Genomic DNA, 25656 nt, shown 5'->3' with positions numbered 1-25656 from the left:
TCTATGCGTGGGGATCTTCACCGATTTTATTTGATTAAGTTTGCATATTTGATAGTTCGTGGGGGGAAAATTATGTTAAATCAATCCCGCTGTTTGTAGGCAGCTTTGAAATAGTGAAAGAACATATTTGGTTTCAATAGCCATTTGAACAAAACTTACCAAGCAACTCATTCAGATCAATGTTGGTATAGGAGAAATGCAACCGTTCTTCCTCCATTGCAAATATATGGTGAATGTTCCGATACATTAAACCATCTGGATTAACACGTGGATCTGCTAAATATCTTTACGATATCATTGGATTTAGTAAACAGACGCCATTGGAATCGCCAACGAATTGACAAACATTTTTACAAACAGTGCATCTGTTTTAATGTGATGCTCAGAGAGACACGATGATCCTGTGAATTGTTTAGAATGGAAGTTACGTGTTTTGAAGTGTGATCTTTCGACACCATAGCTGAATAAAAGTTTAATCCCCGTCTAAACTGATACGATCTAAATATCCCATTTGCAATTGTTCAAACGTTGAAACCAAGCACAAATTCTTTTCTGTTGAAACGACATTTTCCTTTTGTTACGTGTTAATATCCTAAATGGATACGCGAAGGTTACCCAGAAATAGATTGTGAAATCACACACGGTCAATGAACAATTACACATTATAATGAAATACACAGGATAAATTTACATTCATACAAGGCGATACAATGGGTCAAACTGTGTGGCTGCAGTGATATGTAATAATAGATCATATTACGAATGGCAGTGCACTCGCAAATGTCAAATACTTGCCACAGATGTTTCTCTTGAATGAGGCACTTGCTCCGAACTTGAATCCAGCAATCAGTGTTGGAAACAGACAGAAATGTCTGGGTTTTTCTATAGGCATCCGAACTAGGTAGGAAGATAAGCTGCAAGTTAAGGCAAAGAAGCAAGGCTTCCATGTTCTACTAAACCAACTCAGAATCAGCCGTCAGTGCAGATTGAATCATCTGCCAGCTGTGATTGGAAGATTTTGTGTAGGATTTTGATGTTTTTGAAATGAAACATCCATTCAGTAATTAAAACTGACCATGTTTTTTCAACATAATGACTTATGCTGAATGTGACTCCAGGTATTTTCAAGCAAGTGATATTTGGTGAAGAACTTGGGGTGGTGTGTTTAGCTTCCTGTACTCGGAAAAGGAGCTGACTGAGCTTGTCATTTTTATGCTTTTTATTGCTTAAGGCCAAACTGTACACACACGTTCATGTTATAAGCTGTAGAATGCACAATATTTTAAAATATATAACGTTACTATAGAAGTCTTAACTCAGAGTTTGAGAGTTTCATGGACGAACAAATTCGTTTGTCAGAAGAAAATGACTAAACTTGAAAGGCTTGACGTAACGTTTCAGAGCAGAAGAAACTACATCATATTCATGGTCGTGGGATGACACAGAGAAGTTAGCCGTCACTCTATGAGTGAAAAGCTTTGGATAAAAGACGTTGATATGTATACAATTGAACGAGCACACCGCTTGAATACCGAATCAAAAGTAAAACCAGTCATCGTTAAGTTCACCTTTTTTTAAAGACAACATTTTTTGGATGCAGCCAAAATCAAACTCCAAGATGAAAAATCGTTTTGTTGTAAATGATTTCACTGAGAAGGTTCGAAATGTTCGATCAGTGATTATATCGTTCGTGGTTCAAAACGAAATGATGGCAAAAGGGCATACTTAACATATGACAAATTGGTTATATCTGTTCAAAGATATGTTCTGTCAGATGATGGCAGTTCACTGAAACCAGTGGGTACCAGGCGAGTTCCTTACCGTGGCACAGAAAGAGCTGCATAGGGAGTCCACGAGCTTCATGAGGTGCTTGAGAAGCAACCCATGAACCACAAGGTGGGACACCCCCGGGGTGAGCAGGAGACCTAGGGACTCGTCAGTGGTCTGGACAACAAACCCATAGTGGACACTGATTTTTGCTTTGACAGTTGCCACATAGATCTATCAACATGCCTACATATATGTTCATGGAACGTTCAAGGACTCTTCAAATGATATATCTTGAAACCATAATGTTAGGAATTCTTTCTGTTGAGTGTTCTGTAAACTTTATTACATCTGACAAATATGCTGTTAGTCAAGCGCTTCCATGCCACATAGTTTACAGATTGCCTACCAGTTTGGGCAAAAGTCCAAAAGCAGCTAATATACATAGAAATCAAATTAAATTCATGCGAAATGTACAAATTAGTCTTTGTGTCTGACAAGTGCTATCTCAGTTAGCATAACAGAAAAGCCAAAGCTGCAATGGTAGTACTAGTGGTTTATTTCAGTAAATCAGGCCACAGGCCCATTTTACAATATATATTCCAGCATTCAAACATGTTGCGCCACAAGTGCAGGTAGTAATATCAATACTAATCAGAACAAGGGTATCTGAGACCATATACATATGGTGGTAGAATTAGTAGTTTATATAGTGGACAACTGCTTGCTCCTCATTTTAAGAGCAAAGAATGTAAACTTGGCAAGATTATTGATTGTGAAAGCATTACTGGTGGTAAATAAAACTTTACATTTATACTCTGATGGAGATATATAATAATAACTTGGCAGAAAGTTTCTTCTAAGATCGTCATAAAACGGACAAACTAAACAAACATAGTATTCTGTTTCTACATTTGGAATGATACATAATGGACAAAGTCTTTCACATTTTGGAATACCTAACTTTCTACCCTGTGATACTATAAGATCACTGCTCGACGTACGAAACTGTGAGAGAGTAATCCTAAATGCAGCAATATTCACAACACTTAAATAATTTTCATATTCATTTGATAGCTTAATTGTTTTATACAAATATAATGAAGATATTTTTTTCAAAAGATTCAAAGAGACACTGGTTATCAATATCAATACATCTTGTTCTAAAAGCGGATATAAATGAATGAATACAAGAAACTGATTGTCTATTCCAAATTTCACCATATCCAAAGGAAAATAACAGATTTTTAACTTTCAGTGCCCAGCAATCTAGACCCTTTTCTGCCCAAAGCTGCAATGATCAACGTGACAAAAACATTTCCGCTATCATAAGAAAACGCAACTAAAAGATGAGTCCATTGTACGATTCCGACACTGTCATAAGCATGTGTTTATGAATAACTATCAAATAGTGATGATACCAGGTGTTTGTTAAAAAAGTGAGCGTATCCTGCCCAAATGCAGGTACCAGACATTCCAGTGATTGACATCATAAACATCGATCGACGCAATTAGGGTACGATGACATGCACGGCAACGAGCAACAGTCCATGCGATGAAGGCTCCTGTCATATGCAAATACGTCATGTCACGTGAGGGGTTTGAGAGGTACGTTCACACAGTCAGTACCGTGTGCGTCCATTTTGAGAGAATAAAACCGATTAGAACAATACAGGAGTAACAGACCAATCGATCCAAAAAAGACATGATCCGAGGGTTGAGCAGAGTTCATTATGACCAGTCACGATCTCGTGTAGACCATATACCTCGTATTTTAATGGTATAAAATGTAATATTGATGTATGTGTTGATTAGAATTTTTAATCTATATTTGTGATATCTTGCTGACATTTTATTTAGTGATAATTTATTATTTTAAATGTTCTGAACTAGTTTTGAAAATGTAACAGTCACTTATATTTTATCAATGTCAGTATATGACCGTATAACATATCATGCTGTGCATTAACTTATTATACAGAGTAACGAGATGTCCAAGTGGTTATAGGTTGAAAATTGTTATTATCCCAATTGTGAAATATCCAATTGTTAGTTGAGAAAGCGTTCTCTTATTACCGCTCATTACCCGGGTTGTATGCAATGCATGGTTACGAAGTGTGATGAGCATTCCTCGAGACCTTCACTGTAACATTACAATAGGTGCTGGTGGCCCGGTCGTCTAAGGTTTGTGAGCGCCTTACCTGTGCTCTGGGGTTTCAGCAAAGTGGTAAACGTCTGAGACCTGCATCATTTCGGGCTTTCCTCACACGTTAATCTGAGACGCCGTGATACAACGGAATACTGTTAACAGCGGCGTTAAATCCAACTCACTCACTCACTCACTGCAATAGTGCTGTTGATTGTTAAAGGACCGCCTCCGTGGTCTAGTGATAGAGCGTCCGCCCGGAGAGCGGAAGGTTCGGGGTTCGATCCCCGGTCGCGTCATACCAAAAGACGTTAAAAGATGGTACTTGTTGTTACCCTGTCTTGCGCTCGACATTAAGGGATTAAAACAAAGTAGTACACACACACACACACACACACACACACACACACACACACACACACACACACACACACACGCGTGAATGCACGTCGCTTTATAAGTGCAATAATCTTGGACGCGACGTTAAACCAAATTTCACCTCACCTCACCGTTGATTGTTAAGACTATGCTTAACTTTCTGGTGCTAATCTCCAATCTAGAGCTTGAGGATTTAGATAAATAAATATAAGTGGCAAACCCCTTTCCATAAACATAAGAAATGTCTGCTAAAAGCAGAGTACAGTGTACGATTCTGTTTATATCATGAGCATCCGTTTATGAACCATACGTGAAACTAGAGACATTTTGGCTGTGAATTGAGGCTGTCACATACTGCTGTGTTTATATGAACAATACCCTTTAAAAGCTCACTCACTCACTCACTCACTCACTCACTCACTCACTCACTCACTCACTCACTCACCCACCCACCCACTCACTCACTCACTCACTAACTCAATCTCGTTCTCGTACCGCGATGTCGTGTATTGTTGCTCAATATCAGTCACTAGTCTCCCTGGCCCGGACTCGATTATTTACAGACCGCTGTCTTATTGTATGAATATTCATCAGTCAGCTATAAAACAACACACAATAAAGGGTCCACAATTGCTTCTTAGATCACGCGACAAAGACAAAAGCACCACTGTCACTGAGTGTTAATATATAACAGAGAATGACAAATAAGTGTGAATCACACCTGGATGAGAATCTCTCGTGTACAGTAGCACATACATATCAGGCACGCTGACTTGGTTGAAGCATGTCATCGTATCCCAGTTGCGTGGATCGATGCTTATGATGTCAATCACTGACTTGTCTGGACCAGACTCGATTATTTACAAGCCGCCGTCATATAGCTAGAATATTGCTGAGTGCAGCGTTCAACAAAAAAATAAATATATATATATATATACGACATGCGTCTGCGTTTGGGCTCTACGATAAAATTCTCAATGGTTTTGGCGTACAATCATTATCTTGACGTTCACTGTTTTTCACACTTCTGTAACAAAACTATAGAGCCCTAATTAAGAAAAGACCGGAGAATTCGACGCATCTTTTTTGTCTTGTGTTATTCAAAGCAGCTTAGGCTTACCCATGTAAACAACAGCAAGCCACGGTAATCTGACAATTTCGTAAGACACTGTTACATGTTTTGCCCAAAGGTTCAATCCAATTTGTGACCCTTTCACCGCGGCTGTTGTCCAACGCCTTGGGAAGTCACGTTTAATCTCACCGACGCGTGACTTCTGCAGAGTCGGTCGTATGGACCGCCATTTTGAATTCTTTGATGCACTATGTTAAATAAATACTTCCTGTGTGCTATGAACTGGATAATGCCCACAACGTTATGGGTGCACTTTTGAGGTCATTATGTACTTAAAAAATATAAAAAACGGTTTATAATTAATTAAAGAGTCATTTGCTTCTGTACTTTTAGGAAGATTAGACTTGTTTATTATGAAACATGCGGGTTCATGTTTAGTATGGCTAAGTTTATAACGTATTTAAAAGTATTATATTTTAGTATTAATTAATGCGTATCAATAAAACCATAGCAATGGTTCAACTATGTCATGTTTTGTTTGCTGCTTCTTTGATTTCAGTAAACAGACATTATGATATCTAAAGATATATATTTAATCCAGATTTTTCAAGGTTACACTCTGGTACGGGTTGTCTTTGTTTGATTGAACTATTAATGCATTTAGAATTTTATTTTGGATAATTTCATTTTATTATGAAAAGCGTCTACATTAAATATTAGACTAGTTTACTTAATTATGCATTTTAATTAGAATGCGGACAACTTGTTATTCTTCTACTGAAAGTTAAATATGTAACCGTCATAACATATGATTTTGCTACTTATTAATAATACATATCAATAAGTTCTTTTACAGATAGAACACAAAACGCGCAGTAACGCATGTTGAAAACTATTATCTTGCAGTGTAGATATAAGCAATCTACTTCAGATGTTACTACTATCTACTATATATCTACTATATATGTCTTGTGATACAGGTGCATCACACGAACAAGAACATTTTTAAAAAGTGTGCACTCAACAAACTACTCGAAATACCGTCAAGCTAATTAAAATCCCACATCCCCAAACTTGTCAGATTTACGTTAAACTATTCAAGACCACGTAATCTCTCTTACTCCCACATAAAGGTCTCTCAAAGGGCAGACAATCGTTCTTGCTTCCTCTCTTGAGTTCCCGCTTCGCAGTAAGTGGCGAAGATACAGACATGGCAGGACTGTCTCGCACCTACCTTCCGCGTGTCGGCTTATCTGTTCCGAGGTGACACCTTTGTCCGTTGGTGGGCCGAAGTGGTCTTGTTTACCTGACTGCAACTGTCAACACTTCCCAAATGTGAGCTTACCCTTGTAAACCATCGTCATAAGTTCACTCCCGATCCGAAATGGAAATTAATGGATGTTCTTCAACTATCCTCTGCTTGATTTCAATAATCATCGTGTTCTTTTCGCCGTCGGTGTCTGGTCAAGGATTTGATATGTCGGCTATTCGTAACGAACTGACCATTGGCGGATGGAGCGTGTGCCCCTACTGTGACCTTTGTGCCAATATGGACCAGTGTTGGGAAGGGTGTGACGAGTACATGTGCCAGTTCTGTCCCTATATCCACCATTGCTACACCACATGCAAGACGGATTGCTGGGACCCCGACCCCGTGGACACTTGGTTTACATGGGGAAGGCTGTTCTTCTGATGTTTTCTGGTGCTCTACAGGTTGGCTGGACTGGTAAGTGACAATCTTTAACCGTATATATATGTTATTGTGCCGTCACATTTAATGAACCGAGGTCGTATTCGTGCAAGTCTTAGACGTTTTAAGTCTGAAAAGATTCTAAGAAACACCAGGGGGCACGGGTGGCCCAGTCGTCTAAGGGCCCCGGGAGTTGCGTCCCTTGGACACGCCAGGAACCTATGATTGTGGGTTCGAATCCCGGTTCGCCCCGATTATGTTTCTAGGTTTGTCAGCACCATACCCGTGCTCATGGGTTTCACCGAAGTGGTAAACGTCTGAGACCTGCATCACATCGGGTTTTCCTCACACATTAAGCTGACACGCCGTGATATAACTGGAATACTGTTAAAAGCGGCGTTAAACCCAACTCACTCACTCACTCACTCACTCTAAGAAACACCAAATGTTACTCTTCAGTCTTAGAATTGTTAAGTGATATTCATAAACCCTTTAGCAGTGAGAGTATTCCTAAAGCTAAGAGTAATCCAGAGAACTTTCAGTGACTTTAGGGTGTTGCCAAGTATCCAATATGGCGTCAGATGGTGCACCTGCATCAGCTCAGGACATTCAGGCCAAGAAATGATATGTTCGCAAAGTTCCGAACTGTTTTGTCTCGATAGCGCAGGCTTACCTCTGCAACACAAAAAATACATTATGTCCGAACTTGGCCTCCACTAAACGTTACTGTGAGAGCTCTTGTACCTACATTCCTAAGTGTAACTCTTACTTGAGTTCGAGTTAAGAGTATTCCTAAGAAAATTCTGAGAATGTTATGAAAACGAGCCCTCGTCTTTACAACAATCGGTGGTCCAGTCGTATAAGGCGCCGCAATTCGCTATGCAGAGTTGCTTCCCTTAGACGTGCCAGAACCTTGTATTTCATGAGTTTGAATTCAACACAGAGGCAAACATCTAGGACCAGGCTATCTTCCCACATCAAGCTGGCACGTCGCGCTGTTACTGTACAGTAAAGTACGGTTATAACGAACACGCTTATAACGAACTGACGGATATAACGAACTTACTTTTTTGATCCCGACTATTTGCAGTAGTTATACTGTATATATGCTTATAACGAACTACGGTTATAACGAACTAAAGTTAGTAGTCCCTTTGAGTTCGTTATAACCGTACTTTACTGTTATACAGTTCAAAGCGGTGTTAAATCAAGGTCGCATATTCACTTAACAGCTAAATTGGGAAGACGGGCACCTCTGCCACAGAGTCAGAGGCGCAAAAATATGTTTGTGGAGTTGCGGCCCTTTGTAGTCCAAGGTTCCTCTGGTCTTTGGTTCAAACCCATATTCAACATAATTTTAGCCATTAGTCGGTCAAAACCATACACGTGCTTATAAGTAACACTAAAGTGGTCAACCCACATCACGTGTGGCTATTGGGGACACAAATGCACTGATATCGCGTGTTTTCAAGTTGTAAGGCTTATAGTAGGCATTCACTAGTACTCGTAACAAAATTAGAAATAGGGGGCTCTTATTAGAATGTTATTTTGGTGAAAAAAACAGAGTTGAAAGATAAATTTCGTGTTTTTTTAATTTATCAGCCTGACATGTTTATACACGACAGATATATTTTTTTCAGAATTAAATGCCCATAACTAAGGGTGCATATAACACACGAGTGTGTATTATACGCGAATAAATAAGTCTTGTGTACATTGATCAATCGGAAGGGGTGCTAATTGGGATTTCACTAGCCAGTATCTTAGCAAATGACGCCGTGGGCGCTTATTAGAGCGGGGCGTTTATTACGTCGAATACGGTAACTTAAAACACAGATAGATATTTGAAGTGGACTTGACTTTACACACAGTGTTGTTTGTGGACCAAACTTCACAAAGTTAGAACCATTTAACCAGCTCGCTTTGTAACTTGGTTGCTGTGTCAATACATTGAGGCTTGTCGTCTGGAAAGTTATGCACCACTGATATATTTCCACAAATTAGACATATTTAAATCGCATCTTGTATGTTTTGGGGGTCGAAATAAAAGTGACATACTCGCAGTATAAAACAGAAACAGAAAAAAAAGATTATCTAATGTTTGTTTGTTTGTTTGTTGTTTAACTCCACACACAGCAGTATTCCAGCTATATGGCGGCGGTCTGTAAATAATCGAGTCTGGACCAGACAATCCAGCGATTGACATCATGAGCATCGATCTACGCAAATGGTATACGATGACACGTATCAACCAAGTCAGCGAGCCTGACCACCCGATCCCGTTAGTCGCCTCCTACGACAAGCATAGTCGCCTTTTTCGGCAAGCATGGGTTGCTGAAGACCTATTCTACCCCGGATCTTCACGGGTCGATTATCTAATGACACTTTTCCCAACTGTTCCTCACTACCGATTTCAATCAGATGTCTCCTTTGATTATGATGTGGGGTTGTGGTTTCGATCATTTGGACAAACATGCAATGTTCTCTGAATATGTATTAATTTAAAGATGTGATGCTTCGCTTTTCCCCGGTTGAACATAAACACTTTCATTAAAGCGTCGGGGGCACGGGTGGCCCAGTCGTCTAAGGCGCCGCGATTTCCTGTGCAGAGTTGCGTCCCTTGGGCACGCCAGAAACCTATGATCGTGGGTTCGAATCCCGGTTCGCCCAAATTATGTTTCTAGGTTTGTCAGCACCATACCCGTGCTCGTGGGTTTCACCGAAATGGTAAACGTCTGAGACCTGCATCACTTCGGGCTTTCCTCCCACATTAAGCTGACACACCTTGATATAACTGGAATACTGTTAAAAGCGGCGTTAAACCCAACTCACTCATTAAAGCGTCAGCGAAATAATAAGGGCCTTCGGGATAAAATGGAAACAAACAATTTGGATTCGGTTTTGGATTTGGATTGACATACTTTTTTTTGTATTTCAGATTTCAGGATATCCGATACTCAGGAAATGCATGAAAGTAACGTGGCCACAAGGATATGGATGAGATCGCTACAACAGCATAGAAGACACATAGGGTGACCATGTTCATAGTCACAGAATGTTTACGGGATCAATTGTTTTATAGTTTTATACAAGTGTTTGTTAGTTTCGGTGCAAAATAAACGATTAATGTAAACTCATGCTTCTCATTTATTTACTCACACATACGGCAGCTTTATTTTTTAAATAGAAGTTGTTAATCACCTTATTTGTTTGCTTGATGAATCGCTGACATCAAAACAGTTTAAATACTCTTTATTTCTTTGTAGTTTTTTTCTGTAAGCTGCATGTGTCCTGAGGCGTCATGGCTCGCCTGTGCTATATCCAGCTTAGTGTTTTTCATTATGCATATGTCCGTCATGGTATCGAGCGTCATTCAGTTCAGTCTCCATGGGGCCAACACCCCATTCTGGGTTAGGGTTGTTTTTGTTTGTTTGTTTGTTTGTTGTTTAACGCCGAGCTCAGCATTATTCTAGCTCTATGATGGCGGTCTGTAAATAAACGAGTCTGGACTAGACAATCCAGTGATTGATATCATGAGCATCGATCCACACAATTGAGATACGATGACATGCATTAATCAAGTCAGCGAGCTTGACCTTTTGATCCCTTTAGTCGCCTCTAACGACAAGCATAGTCGCCTATTACGGCAAGCACGGGTTGTTGAACACCTTTCATCCAACCAATCGCAGCGTCCCTTACCAAATCAGGAAAGGGACAGTCGGAATGTGTTTTCTGATCATGCAACCTCGAAAATGTTAACACGGGGTATTCCGAACGACAGTTACGGCCCGTACGACTGATTCCTTCAAAATCAGCATCTATCTCTCGCTTCAAAGGGATACATATTTGAGGTGAGGCGAAATGGGTTTTACGTCGTGTCCAAAATTATTGCACTTATATAGCGACGTGTGTGTGTGTGGCTGCTTTTACAAGTCCGGACTGATGCCGATTTATAGTGCTAGCACTCAGATACCATGCCGCAGTTTAACATGAATACCCCACTCAGACACAGTATACTGACTCCGAGCCAACCAGTCCTTGTTTTAGCCCCTAATGCCGAACGCCAGACAGGGTAACAACAAGTACCATCTTATAACGTCTTTTGGTATGACGCGGCTGGGGATCGAACCCCAGACCTTCCGCGGAGGCGTACGATACATATTTGAACGAAGAGACTTTGCATGGCTTGTGGGAAGCACTGCCATACAATGTCGACCATACATGATTAGACATTCCAGAATTTTCATTTGTTCACTTTTCAAATTTTTAATCGAGACCTTTGTCAACATATTTTTCAAGCGTAGTCAGGAATTGAAGTCCCTGATTTGCTAATACCGACTTCTTGTTAATCATCACTTGGTCAGTCAAAGTTTGCGAAAGGTCGTTCTGACGTGTACCGTAATGAGATGTCCTCAGATCTTTGTTTAGCGGTAGCGAGAACTAAGATCTGGTTATAATGAGATTGAGGAGTTTAGTTTAACGCCACTTCGAACAGGATTAATGTTATATCACGGCGTGTTAGTTTGATGTGGGAGGAAAACCCAATGCAATGCAGGTCTCAGATGCACGGGTACGGTGCTGACAAACCTAGAAACAAAACCATTCAAACCGGGGCTGGAACCCATGATCATACCAGGTTTCCGGCGTGCCCAAGGGACGCAACTCTTCACAGCAAATTGCGGTATTTCAGACGACTCGGCCACCCTTGGCCCCTGAACAACTAAAACACGGCGTATACTGTTGTTGTTAATGTCTTCTTTTTATTTGAATTACACGATTCTGTGAAACAACCGCGACGGCTTGTGTCTACTCACCGACCTTAATTTGTACCACATTTACAATATATAATATGTTTGTTTGTTATTTAACCCTGCACTCAGCAATATTCCAGCTATATGACGGTGATATGTAAATAATCGAAGGTTTTAAACCTCATTTCTGTAATGTCATGTGACTAACCATGTTGGGCATCTATTTTTAACCATTCGTCACCACTCGCCTCTTTCCTTAACCTGCAAGAAGACTCGACTTGTCCCGGAATAAAACGAGTTGGTCACGAATGATTTTTAACTGGACTGTCATGGAGTGGCTCCAAATCATGTGACGATAACAAGATGGAACCTCATCTCCTCCTCTCGCTCAGCGACGCATTATCGCTATAAAATTAACAAGACATGGTCATTTGACCATCCAAGTGTTAACAGAAATAATGTTCTCAAAGTTAAGACATAATTTAATGTAAAGGTATTGTCATTAGATACGTAATGAGAAATACTTCTTTAGGGGTTATTTGTTTCTTGTTTAACGCCGCAAGCAATATTCCAGCTATATGATGGTGGTCTGTTAATAATCGAGTCTGGACCAGACAATCCAGTGATTGACATCATAAGCATCGATCCACACAATTGGGATACGATGACATGCATCAACCAAGTCAGCGAGCCTGACCACCCGATCCCATTAGTGACTTCTTATGACAAGCCTTGTCGCCTTTTATGGCAAACATGGGTTGCTGAAGACCTATTCTAACCCGGATGATCACGAGTCCCTTATCTTGTAAGAGGCGACATCGGGTTCGGTGACATGTTGCATGCGTCATTATACGCCGACGACGTGGATCGGTGCTCGCATTATCGACCACTGGATTGTATGGTCTCGGAGTGTTGTTTCATTTGAAAGGAACGACTCAATGGACGTGAATGCAACTTATTTTCTGAAACTCACGGGCACCGGTATATTAATTTGGGATTCGAACGTTCAGTGGATCTGAACACACTTTAAGGACGGAAAGGAGTCTAAAACTGTATATTGGGGCTTCCTTGGTCTTGCGCTTCTCAGTTATGATGCCATGCAAGTAATCTTTCTCGTATATACAAACATGTGATATCTATATTTTTGTAATTCCTTGGCAACCTATTCAACACTTGTCCTGTTGGGGAACCGTGGAGGTCGCAGAAGTAGTGTAAGTCTCCATGTTTCCTAGTATGGTCGTCTAGCTTTGGTTGCTGGCGACCTATAGACCATTTTTATAGTATCTTGTTGAACAATACTTTCTCCTTATACACGTTCTCATCTAGTTTAAAAATCAATACTGTGATAATCAAGTTAGTATACTGACCATCGATGACAGGTTTTTATTCAATCTAAATATATTTATTTCCATTGTATAAGTATTGTAACGATATGGCTGACATATTGCTGATATGACGTAAAATTTGAACTCACTCACTATTCAACACTCTCACATAGAATACTTACAAGATTGATAATACATGATTATTTACAGTTAAAGGAAGGTATCTGACATTAACGTTTTTTTACGAAGTTCTTTTAGAGGTGATACTCTTCATGGTTCACGGATCGGTGGGGTAGCCTTGTGGTTAAAGTGTTCGCTCGTCACGACGAAGACCCGGGTTCGATTCCCGACATGGGTACAATGTGTGAAGCCAATTTCTGGTGTTCCCACCGTGATATTGCTGGAATATTGCTAAAAGTGGTGTAAAAAGAAATACTCTCTCACTCACTCACTCATGGTTCACATGGGTACAAGTGTGAAGCCCCTGTCTGATGTTCCCTGCCGTGACATTGCTGTGATAGTGTTTACAGCTGCATAAAACTATACTCACACTCTCATGGTTTACCGTTCTGGGATATCATCAATTATGTAAGCACACGTTGTTAATGTTGAGTAAAATAATATGGTAAAGGTGATAGAAACATGTTATTAATCTGGATTAAGAGTGAATAAAAGTGACAAATATCTATTACATCATAAGTTGAGGTGGTCTGTAACATATGGTGTCACATTGCGTCCATGTAACGCCTGCAAGTGGAAAAATTGGATATACAAAACTTTGTATCAGCAGTGTATAATAACATATACAAATCCTCTTCTTTAATGCACGCATTTGGGACGAAAATTATAACAAAGTCATGTACAAGAATCAAAACAGATGTGTATCACGAAAGCAAACAAAATATTGCATTATTTTAAGCAGAAAATGAAAAACATTAACACGCTCGTAGTTGACGTGACACGTATTTGTTACAAGTAATCACCGTAACTTGCGGATGACTCATGTTTTATAGACACGTGACACATCGCTTCCGGATAGCTGTACCTCGGGGCGACATCTTGTCTCAATCCTGTAATTCGGAGGATTGTCAAAGTGACAACGACTGATGAAAGATACAAATGTGTCGTCCTATTTTTTTAAAAACAAAGGGGACATACGGTGAGAACTGAACCTAGAAATGAGAGTTTAATAATAATAAACCAGTATTTTCTTATTAAATTTATTCAGAAATGATACAATCACAATAATTTAATATTTAAATCATTACGAAGGTTATTTTAAACTCGTATGTTTTCGCATCAGCGTCTCAGCCTACCCTCCCTTTAGTTTGGATTCGTCCATCTAGACCACAAAAACATAAATCGCCATGGAAGGCTGTCACTTAGTATATAACAGGTAGTATTCACAGTCGACAATAGTTGAGTCCATCTGATCCCAAGGCGTTACAACAGACAAGATGCTGAAGATCGTTGCTGCACTCGTTTGTCTGTCTGTAATCAGCATGGAAGTCAACTCGTTGTCCTTGGACTCCATCGTGAATCAGAAGGGGAAGGACCTTTGCCAATATTGCTCTCTCTGTTCTTATGCAACTGACTGTGGACCAAGCTGTAGCCACGCTTTCTGTTTCTTGTGTCCCTACGCCAGCCATTGCACTACTTCCTGCCAGAATGAATGCGCTACCCGGGTTACCCAAAGATCTCGATCCACAGACATTTTAGGTACCCTGTCACGTCTCATACAAGGTTAGGAGCTTGGAACAAGGTAAGATACACGACTTAGTATATTTGTCTTAAAGGGGCACTGTGCTCCGGGCAAATGGAATTTATAGCAAATTTTATTCTCGGATTTTAATGAGTGAGAGGTGGAGGAAGTTTGCTTTCAAGCCGTTATATCGCCGAGAGGCAGCTCATGGTATTTAAAACCTAACCCATAAACTCCAATTTTAGTGGGAATATCAGTCTCGAAAGTAATGAAACATCTAAACCGGCGAATGTAAACCAGTGCCCACTTGCACAAAGCGATCTTAGCACTACGACGATCGTAACTCCCAGACTTTAAAATAGCCTTACGATAGTCGTATCCCTATGATGACTTAGTGCAAGTACTACAAATGTGTCCAGTCCGCGGATATGGCCCCTGTTTGCGGTATATTTTTGTGTTGTTCATTTGGCTTACAGGACGATGACGGTGAAACTAAAATGCTGAAAAGAACATAGAAATGTTATTGTCATAACTATGTGTTTAACACGAAAGGTATACGCAGTATCTTGTAACATGTTGGGTGTTTTTAAAACCACGGACATCGGCTTATTTTCTGCGGCTGGTTCGAATTGATCTGAAGCTCAGGTCACCAGTCACAGACGAAACATACTCTCAAGTAGAAAGTAACAAGAGACGCTGGGTCTGAGGCAGCAGATAGCATTGACCGTAGATTTTGTCACCACACACAACGATCCCGACAATCGTAATTCTATGCTAATTTTTCGATTCTTCATTTGAATTTGGTAAGGGGTTCACGAACTTCGTTCTGTTTTCCAGGCAAGATCTTTACAGAGAGCCCGCACTACTTGAAACATCCCTACAGTGACAAGAGGGCGGTCCACCTGACGACATATCAGTGTTCTGTCGGCCATGATAAAGATATCATCTGACGGTCGTTCACGGCGACACCTTTGTGTGTTGATCATCGGACATACTCTCGGTCATCATGAAGTAACTATATGACCGTTTGTCATCGTAAAGATACCCATCCCAGGGATGTACGTCATCACGCATAAAGAAATATTTTTGCTGACGGTCAGTATGAAGATATCTGTTTGTGGTCGGTCGTCATTAAGCTGTCCATCAGTGTCGGTGATGGTGATAATATGGAGATTATATCTACTCCATAAGAAGATATATAAATGTCATTCAACGTGCGTCCAAGAATGGCGTCATCTGAAGAAACTGTAGTGCTGCACACCAACCTGACCATAGCCTGACAACATGTCCATCTGACATCATAGTGCCTCTCTGGAAACATTGCCACTTAACGACTAGGTCTGAGTACATCCCAACAAAGCATCTGATCCTTGCTCCCACCGATTATGTATATAACTGTAATTAAGTGTCTATAAAGGTTACACTGTAATCTAATGAGTATGCAAAATTGTCTATACCTAGAATTGTCCTTGTCTCTGATGATATGATATACGTGCAATAAAATATAGAACCCATCTTGTTTTGCGGTTATGCCTTTGCCTGATTGTCATGGAACTGAAACCATTTATGTAAACGGTGATGGCCCCTGGACGTGTGTTGGCCTACAATATGAAGAATATTGAATACCGATCTGTATGTATTCATGGCCAGCATTGATAACCTGACGAGGCAAATAAATATATTATCATTATATATTATTACAAAAGTGGGTGTATCCATAACAACTTTACGAAAAATCTTGTCAGAATTCTTGCATTCTGAAAAAAACCCATAAACTCTGTCACGAGTACGATGCGCATATCATTATATATTTATTACCCACACTTTATACACCAGCAGTTGTAAGGAAATAGTTTCTTTATCGACAACACTGTGTCGGGTCGCCATGGCTCCTTATGCTTTCAGTTCATTATCATGTGACGCCACCACACGTCACGTCAACAGTGATGTATTTAATATGTCAACAATTTGACTGTGTCAGTTTTGTAGGTTTGAGACATCGTTGTACGGATTGTATTTAGCCGGCTTATTTTGAGCCATAAGAATAACATTTCTTTCTTATAAAGTGAAACAGATAAGAGTTTTGCAAAATGATATCCATTAAAAGGCTGCTAACACAAAACTCTATATAGCGTTTTTGTTTTGTTTGTTTGTTGTTTAACGCGCATTTAGCAATATTCCCGCTATATGACAGCGGTCTGTAAATAATCGAGTCTGGACCAGACAATCCAGTGATTGACGTCATGAGCACGATCCACTCAGTTGGGATACGATGTACATGCATCAACCAAGTCAGCGAGCCTGACCACCCGATCTCGTTCGTCGCCTCTTACGACAAGCATAGTCGCCTTTTACAGCATGAATGGATTGCTGAAGACCTATTTTACCCCGGATCTTCCCGGGTTTACTCTAAATAGCAAGTGCTGACGACACTCTACATAGCAAGTGCTAACGACGCTCTAAATAGCAAGTGCTGACGACACTGTAAATAGCAAGTGCTGACGACACTCTACATAGCAAGTCCTGACGACACTCTACATAGCAAGTGCTGACGTCGCTCTACATAGCAAGTGCTGACGACACTCTATATAACAAGTGCTGACGACACGTAAATAGCAGTCTTAGTGGGTGTCTCGTTTGCACCTGAAAGTGTTATGATAGAACATCAAAATAGTAGATAATTCTACACACACGATAAGAACAGAGTTTTAGGGCACAACATGAGGTCAGCGGTTTTGACAAGAAAGATCTGATTTTAAGGTCAAACCAATTTTATACAAAAAAAACAATATAGAGATAAGTACAAAATGAATTGGGTGAAAAGAATTCACGGCAATTTTATACATCGCGATAAACTATTGTATTTCATTGAGGCGACAATTCATTTATATTCATATTACAATAATTCAGCTGAACCCATCCCTGGAAGCATGGTAATATTGAACTTATTTGATGAGTGAGTGAGTATGCTTTTACGCCGCTTTTAGCAATATTCCAGCAATATCACGGCGGTGAACACCAGAAATGGGCTTCACACATTGTACCCATGTCGGGAATCGAACACGGGTCTTCGGCGTGACGAGCGAATGCTTTAACCACTAGGCTACCCGACCGCCCCACTTATTTGATGAACACATACATATATTCCGCCCCACTGCACAATAACCAAGTATTCAATTGCATTATGGATTTGGTAAAAAAATTAATAATAACCACAACATATTATAAGGAATTCTAAGAAAACTTAAACCGGCAACCAAAGGAAGATTCTGGAATCACTCGCTGTACGGACATTAACAATTTATTGACATAATTGATGCCTCATAATTCTGCACAACTGCCTTCACCATGATGGGGCAAGTTGATACAATTTAACAAAGAAGTCTTGTAAATCATATCATAAAGAACTCATTTAAGTGTATGTCAGCCAAAATACCTCCCGAACCTGCCGTAGGTACATATCCTGGTTCCACAGCGTGTTGGGCAGCATTTACCAACACCACAGTGAGAATCTTCAGAACATTGGTTCCGACACGACCGATACTGAAGCATGTTTCGGCATTGTCCGGGTGAAACTCTGTTTGAGCTGGTGGCGAGCAGAGCACTTCTGGTCGGATACAAACCGGATCTTTTCGGAACAAAACTTGACCGTACGGCAACACTGCCCCGGTTTCTCCCTACGACGACTGGGCGTCTGATGTGGGTGGCAACATTGACGGGCTTAACTCCTCTGCGTTCACTTCTCAGTAAACCCCTGTGCGTGCTCACAGTTGTACCCTTCGGGAGCGCACAGGACAAGGTTCCGCATGATGTCGGACAACAGACGTAGCCATGTTTGCAGTCCGCTGAGACGATGCAGCCTTTCTCACAGGTCGTGTGGGTAGAGGTGGAGGGGCAGTATGTGGATGTTGAGTTCGTTGGCTGTGGTTTGACTCCAGACTGGTGGGTTGCAGGCTCTGAAATATGTTAATGTTATTCTGAAACCCTTGCATGTTGTTTTTCTAGAGTTAACACTTTTGGAAGTGACACTGTTAAACACCATGTGCCTCATATATCGGGATAGTGAGGTAATTAATCCATCCGTTGATTACAAACCGTTTTAATTAACCCGGTAGAGAATGGTATAATGGCAACATCTATCTAGGAAAGTGTGCTTCATGATATGTGTTTACATCTCATCCTTTTATCTATCATGGACATATACATGTAGTTGAATGATGTTGCCGCAAGCATATATCGTTACATCATTCAAGTTGATTGACCCATGAAGATCCGGGGTAGAATAGGTCTTCAGCAACCCATGCGACTATGCTTGTCGTAAGAGGCGACTAACGAGATCGGGTGGTCAGGCTCGCTGACGCATGTCATCGTATCCCAATTGAGTGGATCGATGCTCATGATATCAATCACTGGATTTACTATCCAGTCATATTTCACATACATGACCACTTACTTTTATACTGGCATCCCAACGGAGCATAGCAGCATTTTGAGCCCTGTCCGTACAAAGCTCGGGTACATTTACTGCCGATTGGACACGTTGTTGACCCGGCGTCTATACACCCGTCGAGTTCATTCCCACTGGCGGCCATGACAGGTCGGTTGACCAAGCATGGGTTCACGAGTACCTTGTCCTCGGCATACCTATCCCCTGGTAAACAAAGAGATACTTTGCACGGGATAGAAACATGTATTTACATCTTACATTACAAAAAACAAATATTGGGCGTAGGTTTAATTCGAGGTGACATGTGGATCTTGTATGTTCTGCACACATCCAAACGCTTAAAAGACATTAAAGACAAATAACTCTCAAAATAGGGGAGAAATTAAATTAGGTTTAATTCACTCACACTGGCTTCATATTCTCACAACTAAATCGTCGTATACTCACGTATACACCGTGGCACCAAGGGACACGGAGAGATGAGGCATTGACTCTGGACGATGCGGCAGGTGGACCCAGAGGAACACGTCATGGACTGGAACGATTATAAAACACACAGCAGTGACACAAGGTGTGTGTGTGTGTGCGTGTGCGTGCGTGTGCGTGTGTTTGTGAGCGTGTGCGTGCGAAGAGTGCATTCTAATGTCATCGTTCTGTCCTGTTATGTTCTATCAAACAAAACCCAAGACACTGGAGGCTCACCTTGCAGGGGTCATCGCAAGTCCCCGCTCTCTGCGACCCTCTGAAGAAACTAGGGAAACGTCGACCAATCCCTCTGAAGTGCGTGGTCGGGCCAAAATACTGACCAGTCACATGACCGAGAACGGCCATCGTCATCTTGTGGTTACATGAAAATAATGTTAGAATGTGGTGATTTTACATTTTACTTTGAACTCTTTAGTGTACATTCAATGATGCAGGCATATATCGGCTTCGTCATCGCAGCTCATCGCATGTCGTTGTATGCTGAGGACAACGTGTACAGGAGGACTATGTCCTATGTTCGGAGTTACGTCCCTTTGCTGTCATGATCTGCTGGCTGTATGTCAGATTACTAATCCCATTACGGGTCACGTCGGAACAACCTTTCGCGAACTTTGACCGACCAGTGTGCAACGTGTGCAACGTGCCACATGGATAACGGCGTCCTTGAAAGTATCCAGTCTGGGCTAGACAGACCAGTGATTGATATTATGGGCCCCATCCAATGCTCCAGGAGTACAATGACACACAGTCAACCAAGTCACCGATACGGATGCCAACACTCCACTACCAACCGCGACCCGTGAAGATGCGGGGTGGAATAGGTCTTCAGCAACCCATCCTTGCCGTAAAAGGCGACTATGCTTGACATAAGATGCGACTAACGGGATCAGGTGGTCAGCCTCGCTGACATGGTTTAGGCATGCCATCGTATCCCAGTTGTGTAGATCTATAATCATGATTTCAATCACTGAATTGTCTGGTCTAGACTCGATTATTTACAGACCGCCGTCATATAACCGGATTATTGCTGAGTGCGGCGTTATACAACCACAAACCAACAAACAAACTACCCACGCCGGCTCCCAAACCCCAAGGTTGAAAACTGAAAAGATAACAATTAATCACAGGAGGTTTTGCTGCATTTGTATTCTCATGCGAGCAGTACGAATAGCCTGATAGTTTTGCCCGTCACGCCCCAAGCGTTCGATGCCCGGCTATTCTACATGTGCCCTGTCATGGCAGGTAATGAATAGTGCTCAGCGCGCCTGAACTGTAAACAATCATTAACTGTATTATTACCTGACAATCCATCTCTGTATTCATCAAGCCACAATTAAATCAATTCGTGCTCATGTATATGTGTTTAAAGCTGACCAGGTACCATTCACGGACTAGATTGAGTCTGCATCTCTAGGCTTCTTGTATGACATTAAATTACTGTCAAGGCGACTTTTCGGTGTAGATCCGTATACCGCTGTCAAGCAAGACTTTCGTTGTCGTCGCCTTCACAATGACTTGCTTGACAACGGTATAAGGATCTATACTAAAGCATCGACTTCACAGTGACTTGCTTGACAACAGTATTAGGATCTATACCGAAACGTCGACTTCACAGTGACTTGATGGACAACGGTATAAGGATCTATACTAAAGCGTCGCCTTCACAATGACTTGCTTGGCAACGGTATAAGGATCTATACTAAAGCGTCGCCTTCACAGTGACTTGCTTGACAACAGTATTAGGATCTATACCGAAACGTCGACTTCACAGTAACTTGCTTGACAACGGTATAAGGATCTATACTAAAGCGTCGCCTTCACAGTGACTTGCTTGACAACGGTATAAGGATCTATACTAAAGCGTCGCCTTCACAGTGACTTGCTTGGCAACGGTATAAGGATCTATACTAAAGCGTCGCCTTCACAGTGACTTGATGGACAACGGTATAAGGATCTATACTAAAGCGTCGCCTTCACAGTGACTTGCTTGGCAACGGTATAAGGATCTATACTAAAGCGTCGCCTTCACAGTGACTTGCTTGGCAACGGTATAAGGATCTATACTAAAGCGTCGCCTTCACAGTGACTTGCTTGACAACGGTATAAGGATCTATACTAAAGCGTCGACTTCACAGTGACTTGATGGACATCGGTATAAGGATCTATAACGAAACGTCGCTTTTACAGTAATTAAAGAAGTTTGATCCATAAATTGTGTCTACTTTGTTATCCGTCAACTAAGTAATGCCTATCAAACAATTCAAGATACGGTTATGTTACGCCCAAGTACACCTGAACTGACGGGTGGAGCCCCATTACAAAATGCTGCGACTGCAGTCGTGGTGAAAACAAACCCGTCGTTAACATACATATTCGTAGATTCATAACACGTATACTTGATTGACAGGTCCAATTAACGTCAGTGTACCAGCTTGCAGGCAGACTCGCGGATAGTTTATGACCAAGTAACGCTGCCACGGACTGTTATGCTTTAATCCACAAAGGCAATAAATCATCTCAGCGGGACTCTACCCATAAATCTCAGACTGTATAATTTGTGAATTATTTTATCACTTTCCTTAGTTATCGCCTTTAGTTGTTTTTATGTCGCATTCATACTTCCCGGAGAACGAATGACAATTGTACATGGTAAATTAATTTCAAGATCATTTGTTATTTTTCTAGTTTTATGAATTTGTATTATGACATAGTTAATGCATCAAAATTCAGAAATAACAGGACTTAGTTGTGCTTGTAGCTTGCTGCCTGGGTCTTAAATATTGTCTCATAAAAATGATCTTATTAAAACAAACTTACTATTGATTCGCATGCTAACTTTTGACGAATCAATGTCTCGGTGTCGTACAGTGTTTTGAATTGACTTTTGTTTATTTGTTGTTTAACACCACACTCAGCAACAACCCAGCTATATGACGGCGGTCTGTAAATAATCGAGTCTGGACCAGACAATCCAGTGATTGTGAACAGTAAACTTGATAGCATCTGGACTGATGTTGGAAACATTACAGTCGCATGTCTTGATATAGGAATCGTCTCATTTACAAACTTAAGCTATTTCGTGTGAATGTGATGACAGCTTCAACAAACCCGTGACATTCTATTTGAAACTTCGACACTGCAGTATGGTTGCGATAAATGATGGACCCCATTCAAAATAGTTTGTTGGATGCAACAGGGAAAATATATTGTTCTCAGAAACATTTCACACCCACCCGTACCCCAATACAAACCAGATGGATGGTCTCTAAGATTAGACTGTCGAGCACTAGAAAGTATACACCTAGGTTTGATGGTGGCTACAAATGAAACAAACAAGAAATGGTTATTCAGATGGTGATGTATTTTATTCGCTATCATTGTTGTGTTTTAGGCCTTAAGTTGCGATGTCAGCCTATTAACGTATTGGTAACGTTTGTAATGCTTTGGTTTTTCAAGTATATGTTTTCTTTTGCCGGCAGTTTGGTTGGTGGTGGTGGTGGTGGTGGTGGTGGTAGTAGTAGTAGTAGTAGTAGTAGTAGTAGTAGTAGTAGTAGTAGTAGTAGTAGTAGTAGTAGTAGTAGTAGTAAAAAGTGTAGAAGTTAACAAATTTAGAAGTTTAATATTAGCCATATTTCCGTAAGCAGGTTGGTATGGTGCTGACAATTCACAAATAAAATTACATTTTCTTTACAATATGTAGAATAAATGTTGATTAAAAACAAGCCATTGAAGTTAAAAGCATTTCGAAAATAGTACGTCATATTCTGATAACCAAATAACTCTTATATGATAAACTAATTATAATTATGATGCATTACTAAAACGTTAGTAGACAAGATTAACAACCTAGCAATATAGAGTCGCTTGTCAAACAAAAGGACCTCTTTCCGTCAAGCATTGTAAAATCAGTATACAGGAATACGATATCTTCAAGCTGCTATACTTACCACACATAATGTCACCCGAACAGTCATCGTAACACGTCTTCTCAACAAATCCCACTCAAAATCATTGACAAGTCTTTATATATGAAGCACCATCACTATACGGAGAACAAGTCAATAAAATTAACCCCCGTCAAGAGAATGTTGAGGAAACGCACCTGTAAGGTAATGAAAGAGAGACATGCCGATTCCCGCTGTTTCCTGGGACAATGAAACCTAACTATATACAGTACAAGAAATGTATATTGTTTATGGCGTAATTGACTTTGCAAAGCAATGCAAGCATCAGAATATATGCTATAATATTCGGCAGAGGTAGAAAGTTTCGATGCCCTTATCATGTAACTATACATATTTTAAAAATCCAAAGTCCGATAATGAATTTCGGTTTAAAAGGACGCGAGTCATAGAAGGTCACCGAGTACAAGTTGTTCCATGAAACAGTCCTCATCTAGTTTCATGTCCGACATACTTCTGGTATGACAACGTTACGGTGATGCTGGTGTTTCTAACGACTACGTCGATGACATACATGAAAGTATTCTTTATGTTTTCTATGGCTAATATGGACCATTATTGAGTAAATAAATGTCTGTAAAACGCACTGCAATGCGAACCAAAAACCGACGTTCCTCGAGAGTTTCGTCATATGCTGTTAAGTCAGTCTGTGACATATGTAAAAGCGAATTCATACCACTGGTAGCGATAAACGTGCATCTTATCCTTCAAATGATATGTGCATGAGTGAGCGAGTCCAGATTAGAGGTATGGATTCCCTAGTTGATGGTTGAAGTAGTAGTAGTAGTAGTAGTAGTAGTAGTAGTGGTGGTGGTGGTGGTGGTGGTGGTGGTGGTGGTGGTAGTAGTAGTAGTAGTAGTAGTAGTAGTAGTAGTATACACGTTCAAAGGAAATGTTGAATTCGAGATCGGTCATTTATTTATTAACGGGGGTGTGTGTGCAGGGGGGGGGGGGGGGGGGTGGTGGCGGTCTTAGGACTGTATCATATTGTATCGACATTATTTCATGGCACCCTTTAATGCACCCCTAAACATGTATTCATCACAATCTAAACATGTATTCATCACAATCACACACACGCACGCACGTACACTCACACACCAACACACACTACAACACACACGCACCTATAATAAATGACCAGTCCCTAAATAATGTTCAAATTTATAGCTAGTCTTCATTCAAATATACATAAAATAGCCTTTATTTACGACCTACAATACATTGTAAAATGAATGGGAGTGTGTGTTACAATCTGATTGGTTGAAAAACTATGTTAAACGGGACTGGATCCCGGAAATCTCTTGGTCATGTCACTGCGTGTGATTACTTTTATTGATAACTATCTTGGATAACTCCAAAACCACAAACAATTAATGGCAGCGAATAATATATATTTAGATGTTCAGAGTATATTTATACTTCAGCTTTAAAATACAGATAAAGCATGAACATACTGTCCAATCAAAACACGTTAATTTTCTACTCATATGAATAAGCAACAGGCAGTACAGAAAGCTATTAAAACATATCTTTGTTAATTATTGCACGGAACTATAAGACAGACATGAAAATACTTGACTTCGATATAAAAGATGTAACATTTCTGAATAGTTTCTCAAATCTCAGTACACGTACGCAATGTATGCTCGAAGCACAGCATTATTATTACCCCGGTCCATGGCTCAGTGTGCACTCGTTGTTTCAGTTGCAGCTCCCTGGGTAGTATACAACGCAAGCCTGAGAGGCGCTTGAAGGTTAAGTCATTTATCAAATCCTACCGGGTACCCATTCACCGCTGGGTGACAAGCTTCCGAACACGTCCACCCGCCCATGGAAGGACACGTCGCGACCAACGTTGCTTAACTTCGCCTGATTAGTGACCTGTGCGGCGTACATGGAACGGCGTACCTCCACAGATCTTGCTGTA

At 40.7% G+C, this 25656-nt stretch overlaps 1 protein-coding gene across 1 annotated transcript; it reads right to left on the bottom strand.

Moving 5' to 3' along the window:
- Nucleotides 1-18254: 18254 nt before the first annotated feature.
- On the bottom strand, nt 18255-23738 carry LOC139474451 (uncharacterized). Its single transcript, XM_071257482.1, has 5 exons — nt 23712-23738; nt 19981-20115; nt 19726-19813; nt 19285-19482; nt 18255-18787 (listed from the first exon to the last, which is right to left on the bottom strand). The coding sequence occupies exons 1-5, from the start codon at nt 23736-23738 to the stop codon at nt 18255-18257; spliced, it is 981 nt and encodes a 326-aa protein (XP_071113583.1).
- Between the last annotated feature and the right edge of the window lie 1918 nt (nt 23739-25656).

Source organism: Haliotis cracherodii, unplaced genomic scaffold (genome assembly GCF_022045235.1).
Source record: "Haliotis cracherodii isolate W230 unplaced genomic scaffold, xgHalCrac1.p SCAF_3, whole genome shotgun sequence".
Classification (NCBI taxonomy): domain Eukaryota; kingdom Metazoa; phylum Mollusca; class Gastropoda; order Lepetellida; family Haliotidae; genus Haliotis; species Haliotis cracherodii.
This window is presented reverse-complemented; position numbering and strand designations above follow the sequence as displayed.